Genomic DNA, 15,606 nt, shown 5'->3' on the forward strand with positions numbered 1-15,606 from the left:
GAGAGAGAGAGAGAGAGAGAGAGAGAGAGAGAGAGAGAGAGAGAGAGATTTCAGATTTTAAAAGTAGGAGAAGCAATAGTATTTTAAGGAGGTTTTAGGGCCCTGCAGATAGATAGCACTGTGAATCACCATTCTATCACCATGACAGTGACTGCTAAGAAACATTGAGAGATAGTTTAATCTGTTATAAGTCGTTTCTACATATGCTGGATGTCGATCATGTTTAAATGACCACACTATGCAAGTAGGAACTGTTGGTCAGTTTGTTCTCTAGAACATAGCTCCTACATAAGGTTCTTGGTACAGAGTCGTACTTTATATGTCTTCTACAGTTTGATTTGTTTATTTTAAACCTTAAGTTAGACATTTGGTAAATATATATTGAATGGAATTGAATGTGGTTAGGGAAGTTCATGAACTTTCTATCAGTAAAAATTTCCACTCCAATCAGTTTCTACCGCTGATAATTGTAGACTCCTCATGGGATTTACCTCGTCTGTATCATGACTGTGAATGGGGTAATGACCTTTGTGTGAGTTATAGAGGTGCTAGTCCAGACAATGACTCGGAAAATAGATATAAAACCAAGAGATCAAGGGCATAGAAAAAGACCTAAAGATAGTATTACAGCTTTGTAGGATATATAGAGAAGCACCAGTATATATCTTAGTATATATAGAAATTAAGGGTTTTTTGTTTTGTTTTTTTTTTTTTAATATCAAACAAGTTTGGGGATGTGTTTCACACACACATACACACACACACACACACACACACACACACTCCCTTGGTTTTGGTTTTGGACTTTTAAGGCAACGTCTTGCTATGTGGTGATCTGCTTTGCCTCCCAGGAGCTGGAATTATAGGCATATACCCCCATGTTTGACCATCAGACCCTTTCAGTTATGTTAATCAATCGTGAGCATGTGTCACAGAGCGGGGTCTGTTAGTTCATTGTGGCCCAGTGCCTTTTCTTGGTTCATCTTTCCTCATAAAGCAAAGGCACTGAATGACTCTTTTCTCATACTGCGTTCTCACAGGGGCTAAAGCAGCAGCCTGGATTTGCAGCTTGGTGGATGGGTAACATTTTGTGCATATGTACTTGGTAGAAGGCTGAGCTTTGAGTCTCCTCTCAGGACTGTAGATATTTTAGACTCTAATGTTGTGGTTCAAGTGTTGTGGCTAACAGATTGTGGCCTTCCTGAGTCTAGCATACTAGCTGTGGCCTGTTGCTCCTAGGAAGGTGTAGTGCTTGGGAAATGTGGTTTCCAAGTTTGAGCCTCTGGAAGAGAGACACAGCTCAAACCAAATGTAACCTTGTCCTCTGTGAGCCTTCATTCACTTTGGGTCCCAGCTTGGAAGGCCACTGCCTCAGTGACACAGCTCTTCATCCACGTTTGTCTGTGTTTGTTGTGATTATCTGGCTAAGGATGAACAGTCTATGAGTCTACATCACATTTCACACGTAAACTTTGAAACTGGTGCTTAATCTACTGTCCATTCATTGCTATGTGGACTGTCATAGTAGATAGTGATGTGGACGCCAATGCCATTGCTGACTTGAATTGAACAGTGCATAGTTCTTAGTTAAGCAGACTGGAGCAGAGTGCAGGGTAAGGACTTAAGCCTTAATTTGTGGAGGGTCAAGGTAGATCGGGCTCTAAGCAAGGGGAGAAGTAGGTTTTGATAGGGAGTCCTCAGCACTTGCACAGGATGGGCAGCAGCTCAGAGTGAAGGCCCAAGAAAACCATGTGTGAGCTCCCTGAGTCCCAGGTGTCTGGTCCCGCTGAACTCTACCTGTGAAGTCCAAGTGTTCCCAGCTGGGACCACACAGTCTTGAAGGCTAGAGGATCTGAAGTACTTCCAGAATCTTACCTGTGTGTATGTATCACAGAGAAGATAGTTCTGAAATGTCCAACAAGAATAAAGCTGGGTTTAGGTGCATCTGTTGTGGTTTGCTTTAACAAAGAACTCAGAAGTGGCAAGCAGCCTGTGGAGAAAGGACTTGGCGCTGTGCTGTCCGCCTGCATCGGCAGTCCCCTTGTGTCATCACCTGCTTCTCTTCACCTGCTTTGGCTGCAGCATCCTTTATGAGGCCGGTGCTTGGAGGATGCACATGCTCTGTGCACATGCTCATACCGTTTAGAGCTACTTCAGCTCTGCTTTCTTCCTCTTCATGGGCTTTGGTCCTCTGCTTCCTCATTGATACTGAAATCCAGTCTGCCTCCCGTTTTGCTCTGTAAGTGTCATTGAAGAGGCGTCCCCCAAGGAGACACCAGCTGGAGAGCCTGCTTATAAAGTAGGTGGCTCGTTTGAACTTTGCCTTCCTAACTAACTAGTACCTGAGGATGTGGTTTGGAGAGAAGACAGTCTGATTTCTTTCCATAGTGTAGCAAGAGCCCTGGCTTCTGGCAAGCTGGAGGCCTTACTGGTTGTCAAGTATGGATTCGGGGTCACTGATGAACTTAGGACTGGATTTTCCATTTAGTGTTGTCTGTAAGTAGGAAGAGACAGCTAGTCACAGTTCATAGTTGTGTCTTTATAAACATGTTTGAACATGCATGTGTGGTTTCAGAATGAAAGCTTTGATACGTATGATACTGAAAATAAGGAAATGTTCCATATAACTGAACCTTTGAATTTTAGATATTTGGTACGTGGAGGGGGGGGGATCTTAATAGTAATACAGAAGAAGTCCTCTCTGTGTAAAAAGAAAATACTGAAATAGTTTCTACTTACTTCTTTTTGCCAGTTCGTGACACATACACCTGACCTCTGTACTCAAGTTTAACATACTAAGCTTGCATTCTGTCCAGTTAACATAATTTAACTGAGGTGTCGTCAATGCCTCTGGGATCCTCCAAGACTGTGGTTGTTTTAAATGGCATTTTAAAAATATTTTTTAAAGCCATTAAAATGGCAAAGCCAAAACCAAGAAAGATGAAACTAGAGTCATTGTATGTGGGGTTTGTAGCTGAAAACAGTCTCAGTTGAGCTGGTTGAGCTGTTAGAAGGGATATTCACTGTTGAGCTGGTTGAGCTGTTAGAAGGAATATGCACTGTCCTGCCTTGGCTCTCTACAGGTAATAGGAATTTAGTTTCTTCCCATTTTGTTATTAATTAAATTTTTTCTGGTGATACGAATATCAGAATTTTTGGGTTGATAATATTGTGCTGATTTTTTTTCCTACAACTTTTCCCAGAGCCCCACTGCTGCCACCAAACACACAGGCCTACACACAGAGTTCATGTAGCCATGGGCACTGGTTCCCTCTTCTGGGATGCTCTACCATGTTCTCTAGGAGTCCCCAGGAGAGAGTACCACCTGACCTGAGATGTAAGCACTGAGCTCATTATCATTCTCATCTCATAAGTGACATCTTCTCTCCTGTCTGTCTGCCTAACAACATCTCATCTTGATACACAGTAGGGAGTTTTCAACCTTTGACGAGAATTTTCCAGGAGCTTTTGGGGTGACAGTCTGACTTACGGTATATTTATTCTGATCTGCACAGTTTATGATCTTGTTTTGCAAACTCCCATGTGTAATGTTTTGATTCATTATATGTTCTACCAAACACAACATCTGTGTTCCTTTAGTATGTAATTTCTATTAGGCTGACGTGCTGCATGTCTTGAAAAGTAACTTCTGAGCATGTTCATGTCCATGCACTAGCCCATGTCTATGAGACCTATGATGTGACTTCGTTAGAGCCCCTATTTCTAGTTACCTAGGACATCTGTTTTGGCAATGTATCCTGTAGGTGAGTGCAAGTATAAGGCCGTTCAGATGAATTCATGATGATGTTTCATCTTAATGAGATAAAAAAATTAACAGCTAGATCTTTATACAAGCTTCATGCTATTGGAAATACATTATCTTAAGTAATTCAAAGGTAGACCTTGTAAGAAGCCCTCTTAAACTGAGACGCTAGTGCTCGTCTTTACTTCCTTGACAGACACCTTCACATCATACTTCTTTGTTTGTGACTTCCATTGAGAGCACTAAGGAATCCTCCAGAACATGTCAGAATGCTGTGAGACTTGTTTGCCTCTTCCTTTGCCAATGATCTCTTTCCTGTCGCTTCTAGACCATGGCCAAAGTTATAACCACTGTCCTGAAATTTCCTGATGATCAGGCTCAGAAAATTTTGGAAAGAGAAGATGCTCGTCTGATGGTAAGTCCCAGAAGTCAGCTGTAGGGAGACAGCTTTCTTATGGCTTATAGTCTGCCTTGTTTGTAGAGCCTTTCTCTTTATTTGTAAAAGAAATTGCAAGTTTTTAAATGTCTTTTGTACCACAGCTAAGCAGTGGCAGTGGATGGGCATTAAGAGAGTTAATCCCAGGCAGGTTTGATGGGAACTCTCAAGGGAAGGAGTTCTTAGTGGGGCAGTTGATGCCACATTTGTGGTGTGTGGTTCCCAGAGCCTGAGTAAATAAGCATTCATCCTAGGAAGGGGTGCAGTGGGCACTGGGTTCTGAGCTGATCCTCCTTTGCTCCTGAGGCTGGCCTGCACAGGCTTTAAACAGAGCCTCATGTGTCATGGCTCTTGGCTTGCTGAATACATTCAGTCTGCAGCTGTCTGCTCCTGGAGTTGTTACAGAGAATATAGGAAATTTGAAGCTATGAAGAATATGGAAGTTTTACTTTTAGGGATAAATGGTAACTCCCATTTAATCATATGTGAATGACAGGCCCAGCAGACCATTCAAATGATAAAATAGATGTGTAGAAAACGTGAAGTAATGTGTGGGCATGAAGTGGGTTATATCCTGTAAGTTGAAAACTAATCAAATTGATTGATCTTTTATCAGTCTAAAGAGTCTTGATATTTGTAGAGTGACTCAGGATCCTTTCCTGTATCTTTAAGAGAATTTCATTTATAAAGGATAATGTAATTGGCTGAAATTGGATTAAGAGAGTCTTTTGTTATAGAGAAGCCTGTTCTTAATTTTCCTAAAAGCACATGTTCTCACTGAAGTGCTACAGACCCCGGAATCATAAGCCCGCATGTCTGTTCCCCAGGGACTGCCTGGGCAGAGCTCCTGCCCTGGCTCTGCCAGGGTTTGGTTTCCTTGCTCACTAGCTCTCACTGTGCTTGCCGTCACACTCGTCCTCCACGTTGTCTGTTCCTCCTGTGCTCTGTGGTGCCGGGGACTGAAACCCAGAGCCTATGTATGCTGGAGCCCTGGCCACCGAGCTGCGTCCCCAGCCTCACGTGTAATTGGGATTAGTCCTTGACAGACCATGGTGGTTTTGTTGGTCTCACTTGTTTCCCCTAAGTTAATAAATCATCAGCACTTTATAGCACTTTAGAGGAAGGCTTCCACCCCTCCATGAGACTTACCAGACCCTGGCATGGAATAAGATGCCTGCCAGCTGGATTTGGAAAACAAATGCAAATACAAATGATGCTTAATGAAAAACAATGCATATGCTAATATGTTTTTAATTGAGAAAGTAGTTTGGCTGCCATTGTTAGAATAAGACATGACAGATCACTTTCTAAAATGTTACAAAAAATTCATGAAAATTACTTAGAAAATCTTCCATAATCTTCAACATGGGAATATTGGCCCAATGACAAGATTATGACTGTCAATCATGTGGCAGGCCAGGGGACATGCCTATGATCCCAGCACTTAGGAGGCTGGGGCAGAAGAAGCCCTGTTCAATGTTGTTGTGGGTCACAAAGCATTGAATAGTTCACTAGACTCCTCTTTATTCAATTCTCTAAGTGGTTCTTAACCTTAGAAAAATAGACATGGGATGTCCACATTCCTATGTCCTGTGTGCTTCTGCAGATTCTCTTGCAAAATACTAACCTTACTATGCTGTGTGTATTGAAACATTTTTCTAGTTTGTTTTCATTGTGCTCCTTTTTACTAACTTCATTGTGTACACACACACACACACACACACTTCGGAGGCTTGTCACATCATCCAGAAATGAGCTTAGCTCTGGTTAACAGCCTTTGTTGTCATACTGCCATTTCAAAGCAAACCATGACGTGAGTTAATGATGGTGGATGGTGGCCTTCTGAAATTAGGGCATGGGATTTACTTAAGAAGTTTGCTACAGTAAAACAAACTGACAGCAAGTTCCTTTGCATTAGAATTGCAACATGGTGCGTCATTCGTGCAGCTGCTCCTGACAGTCTTTTGAATTATGAGGGAATTATTCAGTGATAAAATTGACACCTTTTAGGAATGAGAATTCAATATACAGGTGTATTGCATATATGAATTTCAAATTCATTGACTTCTAAAAATTCATGGGGGTAAGCTGAAATTATGTAAATCAAATTTTAATGTGTATGGTAATGGAATTACAACAAAAATCACTTCATAATATAAACCCCTCTCATTTACTTGGCAGTTAAATGTGCCCTTAGCATGAAGTGCACCTTTCAGCATTTAAACCTTTAAATGAAAATTGAAAGTAAGAATCTAAGATGGGGGAAGTATTACATATTCCTTATGCTTTGCCTGATGACCCTGACTTTGAAATGACTTAGGTACCGTCTGTAATTCTGTCCACTTCATATGCACAGTGTAACCTCTGCACTATTTGTCTGAAAACTAACCCAATAAGCTTTTCCTCTTGGCTTTGTAGTTCACCTCACCTCGCAGTGGCATCTTCTGATAACCGTCAGTCTGTGCTTAGTAAGCATGTGATGAGTGGACAGCCGTGTTTGTATTGTGGGTACAGAGATCATATGTATTGTATGCCATCAACCATTCTGCTTGTTCTTTTTAATAGTCATGATTATGACATTGGGTTCATGTAGTTGCTTTCTGTTGATTCTGTGAAATAGACTGATACATAGACTAACAGCCACCAAGAATGGCTACAGATTATGATGTAGAGATGAAGGATACTTGTGGATGCAAGTGAGGGCATGCGGTGCTGTGCTGTGCTGTGCTTCAGATGCAAGTAGAGAGAGCCCAAGTTCTGCAAGTCTAATGAGAATGCTAGGTTGAAAAAAAAAGAAAACTAATAAAGATGATTAAAAATAAACACAGTTTTATTGCATCCCATGATCACACAGCTCACTTGAAGACAGCGCATATGTATGTTCTGTGGGTGTTCCTCAGCAGCCTGGTTTAATTGAATATGGCTGTCTCTGATGAGCATTTTATTATGGTGAAATGTAATTGTCTAAAATGTTTCCCACCATTTACTGGTCCTCAACATTTAAGGATTCCCAACCTCACACAGTAGTCGTTGTCATTAGCTTGATTGAACATTGCCTTAAACACTTGGGGTACACGTTTACCTTAAACTTGCTGTAATTCTCATGAATCTCCGTGATTAACGTCTGATTATACTTGATGATGATAGTATTTGTTCAGCACGAACATGGAGCAGGACGTTAAGGCTGAGATGGATCTTTTTTTAAAGAAGCTTTTAAAAATGCTTATTTTATTTTAAAATGATTTACTTATTTAATTTTATGTGTCTGTGTTTGTCTACATGTATGTGCACCACAGAGGCAGCAGAGGTGTCAGATCCCTAGGACTGGAGTCACAGGGGATTGTGAGCTACCATGTGGGTGTTGGGACCCGAACTCAGATTCTCTGCAAGAGTGGCCAGTGCTCTTAAGCAGCCTCTGTGTTTGTTTGTTTGTTTGTTTGTTTGTTTTTAAATTTTGTTAACCTTTTTTTACAAAACGCCTGTGTTGAGTCTCCTTTTGATTTTCACATCGTATCATTTAATTTGCTTGGAGGTTATCTGGAGCTGAGTCATTCCAGTCTGCTCCATGGGGCTGGCAGTCAGAGCCTGGTTTCATTAGTTTGCTTTAATAGTAAGCAATGAGACCTGGCCAGCAGTAAGTCCTGAGAGCTGCACCGCCCTGCAGTGCTGCAGAGAGCTGCTCTCTCACACTGGGAACGTGTGTTCAGCATCTCTGTTGACTGATTGCTTGTCCATTTGACTTCCGGTTTGAAACCTAAGCTTTGCAAAAATAAGGGAGTGAATGCCCACATCTGCCATCACTTTTGCGTTTCTAACATTTTGTGAAAGTCTCTCCCTGTTGTCACTCTTGGTTTCTCTCCATATATCTCCCGTTTGTGTAACATTGGCAGTTACCTGTAAACATCATGCTTACAGCAAGCATTCAACGGGGCAGACATAGGTGGCTAGTGCCTCTTAACATGGGGACTGCCACACGCAGTAAACTCACTAGCTAGACAACACTTAGTTATTTCATACTATACATAATAAATGTTCAATTTTCCCATTTTTCAAATGAAACCTCTCAAAAATGTTTAAGACCTCAGGTTTCACAGAGAGCACACACGGCACTGAGCGATCATGCTCTCAGGTCCCTGGTTTTGCTTTCATAGCACTGGTTTCTGAGCTTAGTTGAGCTGACGTTTGTTTCCTAAGTGTGTACAAGCCAATAATAATTGAAAAGAAGCAACCTTATTGGAAGGTTTGTTGTTGTTGTTGTTGTTTTGTTTTTTCCATCTCTCCATCAGGTTCTCAGGACCAGCATGATTGCTGAGCCAGCTTTGTAAATCCTCAGGATGCCTTACCATTTCCCCTGCTGAGTGTAAATGGGCAGTTTGTCTCTGTTAACTTGGACGGTTACTTCTCTAAGATCTTAAACTACTCAGATCTGAGCCCTAGCGTTTTATAATTGAATCCAGGAAACTCTTAGGAAGAGTCTGGGTTTGTCTCAGCATTTTCTAATGAACTTCCAGTGAAGCTTAGCCTTTTACACCACCTTTTACAGTGCATTTGTCTTGCTGCGAGCATCCCAGAGTGTAGCAAATCCGCACACTGGCAAAGAGGGACCACAGCCTTCCCTGTAAGCCCTGTGTGAAGACCTGCCCTTGGTGGGAGTGCCCACACGGCACAGACTGTGCCGGGGCTCTTGTCAGGGCTCAGCCGCACTGTCTTCTGGGATTGCTATCAATTAGTTCAAATCATTCTAACAGTGGTTTCTAGAATATTCCAACAGGAATCAGAATTTGAAATGTTTTCCTTTTTTTACTGTCATCGCTAGAGTATTAATTTACTTAATCTTGAAGAAACAAAACAAATCTCACACAAGTTGGCTGTAGGAGCTTGCTTGTTTGTTTTCTTATTTCACCCGAGTTTCCTTTTTTTTCTTCCTTTCAGTCATGGCTCCGAACCTCATCTTGAAGAAATGGAGAGAGTGAGGCTGGGCAGCCGCTGCCTGGGAAGCTGTCCACCTGTGGGGTTTTTAGAGAATGGCGCTGTCACACAGGCCATTTGTGTAGCTTGACGGCGATGCTGCCCTGGCCACAGATACATTGCTGTGGAAGCAGACGGTGCCGGTGGTGGCGAGGTGCTGGTGGTTTTGTCCTTTTTTATTCCGGTTTTTCTTGGGAAGTTTTCTGTGGTTTCAAGGCTGCTCTGACTGGCCCCACCTGGCTTGGCTCTTCAGTGTCTTTTTCTTGTGTTCTCCCTCTCTTTAAAGAACTGTCCATCTTCCTTATTTATTTTAGGGTGGTTTCTTTTTCTTCCTAAAGACTTGTGCAATACATTTTGAGGTGAAACTTAGTGAATTTTTTTCTGATAAATTAGAGAATTTAATTGACTGTTTCACAGATGATTTTTTGAATATTTGCTAAAGCCTAATTCTTTATGCTATGATAAGTCCCAAATGGCAGTACCTCATGTTTACCTAGCTTTGGGACTTATATTATTTTTCAGAGGAAAAAAATACTACTGTAAATTGTAAATAGTACATAATCCTATTGTCTGCAGCTCTGTGACTGTTGGCCATGTCATCTCAGAGGATCAGATAAATAAAGTTTATTTCCTATATAATAGTTTTCATTGTGCTTCTTTTTAAGTTGAAATCACTTCAAGATGGTTAAGGTGGGTAAACGCAGTGAGGGCTGTCAAGCCAGCTAAGTGCTGGTCACTAGGACAGATGTACGTATGTATGTCCAAAGCTACATGAGCAACTGAGGAGGATATAGACATCCCCGCCCACCCACCCGTGTGTTACAGGAGGGTTTCTGCTGGGAGTCACTGGTTGTTCTTAACCCTAATGAGAGAGAAGTTTCTGGGCAGGAAGCTGTGAGAACTGCTCACAAGGGTCTGCACACTCCTTGCATCCTAGGGAACATGGCTCTCAGACGCTTAGATCTGTAAAACCTCTGCATGGGATGGAACACTGGTCATCTAGCCAGCCTGCCAGCCTCCTGGGGTCTCCTGCGCTGTGGGGGAGGGGCCACCCACACCCTACAACTGCAGCTCCCTTCCTGCCTTTTACACCTCTTAGCGCTCTCCACACAACTTCCCACAATTTCTCCTTAACCCCTTATGCAGATACCCCAATGTAAGAGAGTGGGGTCAGTTGGCAAAGGTTTTCTCTGAAGGGCCCGTTAGTGAGCATATTTGGTCCTAGAGGCCGTGTGCTTTTGTTGTAGTCAGAAACAACTATAGACAAGTTCTTAAGTGAGTGAACATAGTGTGTTTCAATAAAACTTTATTTGTATTAAATATTTCATGTCCGTACACATGCATACATGTGTTTGGATGCTGTCTACCTCCCCAGTCCCTTTCCCTCCCAACTGCATGTGCATAGGTGTGGGACCCTCCTCTGGAGCATGGGCAATCTCTCAGGACCCGCATCCCTGAAGGAAACGGACCCCCTTTCCCAGGAGCCATCAAATGCCAGTAGCTCTTCAGAAATGGAACTTCATGGACCCCTCCCATCATGCTGGGGTCTTGGCTGGCTTGATCCTGTGCAAGCCTTGTGCTTACAGCCCCAGGCTTTGTGAGTTCATGCATGCAACTGTGCTACTGTGTCCTGCAAATACCGTTTAAAATGTTATTTTCAAAGAACGTGTCAGGAAGTCGAGGGCCGAGGGATATCTCAGTAGTTAAGAGTTCTTGCTGCCCTTGCAGAGGACAAAGGTCCAGTTCCAGCACCCACTTGCCAGCTTACAACAATCTGTAATTCTAGTTCCAGAAGATCCAACATCTTCTTCTGACCTCCATCGGCACCAGGCACACACGTGGCACACACACACACATACATTCAGACAAAAAAATAAACCTTAAAGCTTTAAACAGGATTTTTGGTTCTCAGGTATAGTTTGCTGGCTCTTGTGAAGCCAATCAAGCTGCACTCTAAGCATGGAGTCAGGAGAGGAATAGGAGCTCATACGGCAAGCAGGGGTTGCTGGCCCTTCCTCAGTGCCTCACCTTCCGCAGGAGCATCACCACTGCCACAGCCGACTTACCGCAGTGGGAAGAAGAGCATTCGGTTATACTCATGCTAGCACCTTGGGCCAGGTGAGAATTTTCAGCAACCCTTCCTGATTGGAAGTTGGGAGATGTCAGACTTTTATCGAGGATAGTTAGAGGACATGTTGGCATCACAGGTGTCGGCTCAGAGCTGGGTGCTTTGTCTCCCACTCTCTGATGCTTGAGAAACAAAAGTTTATCACGGCTGCAGGTCGACTCCAGACCACAGAGGAAGATCTGTGGTCTCAGTGTTCAGTCCAGACCTGCTGGCCAGAGGCTGGCTTTCCTCATGACTGCTGTCAGAATCCCTCCTGCCAAGAAAGCCGCTCTCCTCGGTGACAGCTGTGAGGAGTCATTTGGTTGGCGCGTTGGCACAGCCTTTACCTGCAGTCACTGTAATTTGTGCCACTTGGTTTATATGGACGCATGTAGAGCTTGGTAGAGAATGGCCTGAAATGATTGAACTTGGCATTTCTAAATTAAAGGATGGGAGCAGTACTTTTTTGATTTTATGATGTATATGTTAGCTCTTTTAAGCAGTTTTTAATGTTACCATATGCACATTTGTACATCATGATCATGGGTGCGTGTCATGGCTCACGTATGGAGTCAGTTCTCAGGTCAACAGGCTTTCATGGCAAGTAACTCTACCCACGGAGCCACCTCACCACCACCTTAGCCTGTTAATTGTTTAAACCCAGGCCTTCACGAATGTGGGGCAAACCCTCTGCCAACTGTAGGTTTTTGTGGTGTTTGTTTTTTTCTGTCTTCCTGCCGGCTCCTTGCCAGCAGGTCCAGGCGAGAGGACAGAGGTCCCGGTCCCTCCCGGGGTCTCTCCAGGGCTGAGCGGGATGGCGAGTGTGACGGCCCAAAAGAAACACACCTGGGCCGAGAGTCTGTCAAAGCAGGAACTCAACTTTATGGCATCAGCCTCTCACTTATATAAGTTCAGAACATAGGGAGGGGAATTTTTGGTGGGGTAAGATGACATAGGAGGTAGGGAAGGATGACAGAGGGTATGGAGTGACTGACAGGGCCAGTGGCAAAGCTCTACATCAGCAAAGGCAGGACCAAAACAGGTTTTGCTGAGTCACCCTGATATGGAAGTGACTGAGACAGGTCTCAAAACTGGAGCCAGGCTTGGGTTTGTCCTCAAGGCCCAAGCCAGGGCCAAAATGGGGCCCAACATCTGCCCCCTTTCAAAACCCTGTGTGTGCATGCGTCCATTTGTGAGTCTGTATTGAAAGTTATTAAAACTGATTTAACTCTGTCTTCAACCATGTGCCATTTCATTAATTTATGTAACCAACTCTCAGATGTTGAATAGGTTACACTTAGTGCTTGCATTGAGTTCACCGTGATGAACTTGTCCGTGGCATGAGAACACTTGAAAAAAACAACCCAAGCTAAGCACTCTGCCCCAGAAGCCTCTGCTGCCCACAAATGAGTCACCTGGTGCCAGCCTTGTCTGGTATGGCGCCTCTGGCATTGTAAGACTGAACATTCCACACCACAGACTGTCTCCGCCCTCTTACCCCAGTGGGTGAGCATTCTGAGTCTGTGTCCCCTTAGGCCATCACCTTCCAGTGGCATCACCAAAATTTGAAGGACTGGAGGTGACTTAAGTCTGTCTAAAGCACGCACCATGGCAGAGGTGGTGAGGACAACAGGGGTGATGGGCAGCGGACCGTCTAGCCTTGAGTCACATGTTTCTATGCAATGTCCCCACTTTAATTTGGGACATCTTTAGTTGGGCTTCTGTTCTCTAAAAGTGTCAAAGTCTTAATATTTAGGTCAACATGCAGAGCAATGTGTTTGATTGTGTGGTCTTGGCCCATCACTTTCCAGTTGATGGGGCTGGAAAGATGGCTACACAGCTGCCTGTTAACTCCAGCTCTGGGGAAACAGCATCCCCTCTGGCCACTGTAGGCTCCCCTCACCCCAAGAGCATATGTGTACACACTGCCACAGATGAAAGGTTTTCCAGGTGTTTTCTTTGCTACAGGAGGAAGGTGTCTGTCCCTCTACTAGATGGAGCAGCTTCTGCTGTTAAACAAGGTGTGCTTATTGTGTCCTCGCTCTGTCCCCATTCTTCCACGTCTGTATGTCAGGAGTGGCCAAGACACATCATTTCTCTTTTTAAGTTCGTAAGTCTGTGGTTTAGGTGATGAGATCTGGATGGGACATCCGAATAGATCATGAGACAAGGCTTTCAGGTCGGCACGAGGTGCAGGTGAGTGGTCAGTCAGGGAGGGCATGCATCTTTGTCTGCCACTGCACAGTGTGTGGTAGATGGATGTGGTGTTTCGAGTTCTTCACTCTCCTGTTTTGTATCTTGCCACTACAGGCCTTGCTGTGGTTATCTCCTTTTAGAGTGGGGTAATCCATTTCCCCACCACCTTCAGTCCAGCTGGACTCTGCCACATCCCGCATAGTTCAACCTTTGTCTCCGGTATTCCACAGAGAAAGGAATAAGGTAGGTCAGGGAATGAGACAGCTTAATTGTCGCAAACCCCAGGAGGCTAGGATTTGTGACTTTTAGCATAACCTCTCCAAAACCTTAAAGCCACAGCGCAGTGCCAAGTCTCCAGGCTTGCTTTTTCCTGTTTGGAGTTTGTTTGTCCTCTTACATTTCATTGCTAATTATATTTATATGGGGGTGGTGCTGGTGCACATGAATACAGGTCTGTAGAGGCCAGAAGAGGGCATCAGATGCCCAGGGGCTGGAGATAGAGACAGTTATGAGTTGCCCTGTGTTTTCTCATGTTCATAATTATCTCTGTCATTCTCTCTTAAAATCCACTGATTTCTTTCTTTTAGATCTTAAAGGGTCAGGTGCTGAATGCATCTGTGAGTTTTAACATTTTGAATATTTTTTATGTCCAAAATTTCCACTTGCTCTTTACATCTTCTTTTGCTTTGCAGACGCCTCAGATACCTTTGCCTCAGGCCCACCTGTGGTTGCTCATGGAAGCTTTGTCAGCTCCTTCTAGCATCTGTCATATGCCTTTCATGGAGATTGGGCTCACTCACTCACAGCTGACGTAGGACAATCTTTCAGGGAGGCTCAGCTATACAGGGACAACTCAGGATAGCTTCACGAGTCTCAACCCTGGCCCAACTTAGTTGCGAGAACACCATCCCCTGGTAGGCAGATCCCCCAAATCACAGACTATGTGATGTCTAGGGTAATGTGGCCAGTTAGGAGCTGTCTCCTTGTGACAGGAGGAATGAGGGCAGCCACAGAGACTACATGCTGAGGAGAGAAAAACAACCAACCAGCAAAACCAACAACCCAAACCGGAGCCTACACAGGAGAAGTGGGAGTGGCCCTAGCTCCAGCTGGGGAGAGGAAGCCCTAACCACAACCACAAGATGTACAAAGTTCAACCTGAACCCCAGGGAGCAAGAGGTCAGCTAACACAATGCCTTCAAAAGTCTGTAACTCCCTGATAACTAACCAAAGATACCAAACAGCTAAAATGCTGGGTAGAAGAAAATCTACAAGTAGGGCTGGAGAGGTGGCTTAGCAGTTAGGACCACTGGCAGCCCTTCCAGAGGACCCAAGTTTGACTCCCAGCACCCACACGGCAGCTCACAATTGTCTGCAGCACCAGTTTCAGGGGATCTCACTCTCCACAGACATACAAAATACAGGCAAAATAACAGTGCACATTAAACTAAATAAATCCCTATTCTTTAAAAAAAATTTCTGAAATAAAAGTTATCATTGACCTAAAAGAAGATTCAAACAGGGTAGATAAACAAAGGATGGAAGTGCCTCCACTTTAATTTGAAAGCATGGTTGAGAAATGCAGCAAAGACCCTGAGCAACTACAGAAACGTGGAGTCAATGTCGGGCACTCTTGAAAATTCAGTAGCTCACTGAGGAAATTCCTGAAATCGAATGAACATGAAAGCAGTCAGGATGGGAGCCTTTGGGCTACAGTGAAGTGGTGATGAGACAGAAGAGCCCCGCTGTGGGCATATACACGATAGAGTCAGAGAGCTGGTGTGACGTCACATGCCTACAGCCCCAAGAAGTAGACGCAAAAGAATCACTTAGTTCAAGACCAGCCCAGGATATGTATTTCCAGGCCATCTGGGGCTCCACAGCAAGGCCAGGCTTCACATCACAGAAACAGTAAAGAGAGAGTATAAGAGAATAACAGTGTAATGGTGGCCCCGGAGCTTCTGAAAAAAGCAAGTAGAGCCCTGATTAGCCAGAGAAGAAACAGAATGACAAAGCAAGGAAGAAATGGATGACATGGAGGCTGAAGGATAAAACAGTGAGTGACCTGGAGACAGGGATGATACAGTGAGTGACCTGGAGACAGGGACAATGCAGTGAGTGACCTGGAGACAGGGA

At 44.0% G+C, this 15,606-nt stretch overlaps 1 protein-coding gene across 5 annotated transcripts in view; it reads left to right on the top strand.

Annotated features, from left to right (window-relative positions):
* Golga4 (golgin A4) overlaps positions 1–9,806 on the top strand; it is an 84,455-nt gene extending 74,649 nt beyond the window's left edge. For 3 of the 5 annotated variants that reach the window (XM_029543724.1, XM_029543725.1, XM_021206234.2), the window contains 2 exons: positions 4,092–4,178; positions 6,618–6,659. In XM_029543724.1, the coding sequence (XP_029399584.1) occupies positions 4,092–4,178; positions 6,618–6,647 (117 nt within the window). In that variant the 3' untranslated portion in view covers positions 6,648–6,659. Of the gene's footprint in view, positions 1–4,091; positions 4,179–6,617; positions 6,660–9,131 lie in introns of those variants that run through there. The other 2 variants (XM_021206233.2, XM_029543723.1) reach the window with 2 other exon arrangements.
* Positions 9,807–15,606: the final 5,800 nt, after the last annotated feature.

This window comes from Mus pahari, chromosome 10 (genome assembly GCF_900095145.1).
Source record: "Mus pahari chromosome 10, PAHARI_EIJ_v1.1, whole genome shotgun sequence".
NCBI lineage: Eukaryota > Metazoa > Chordata > Mammalia > Rodentia > Muridae > Mus > Mus pahari.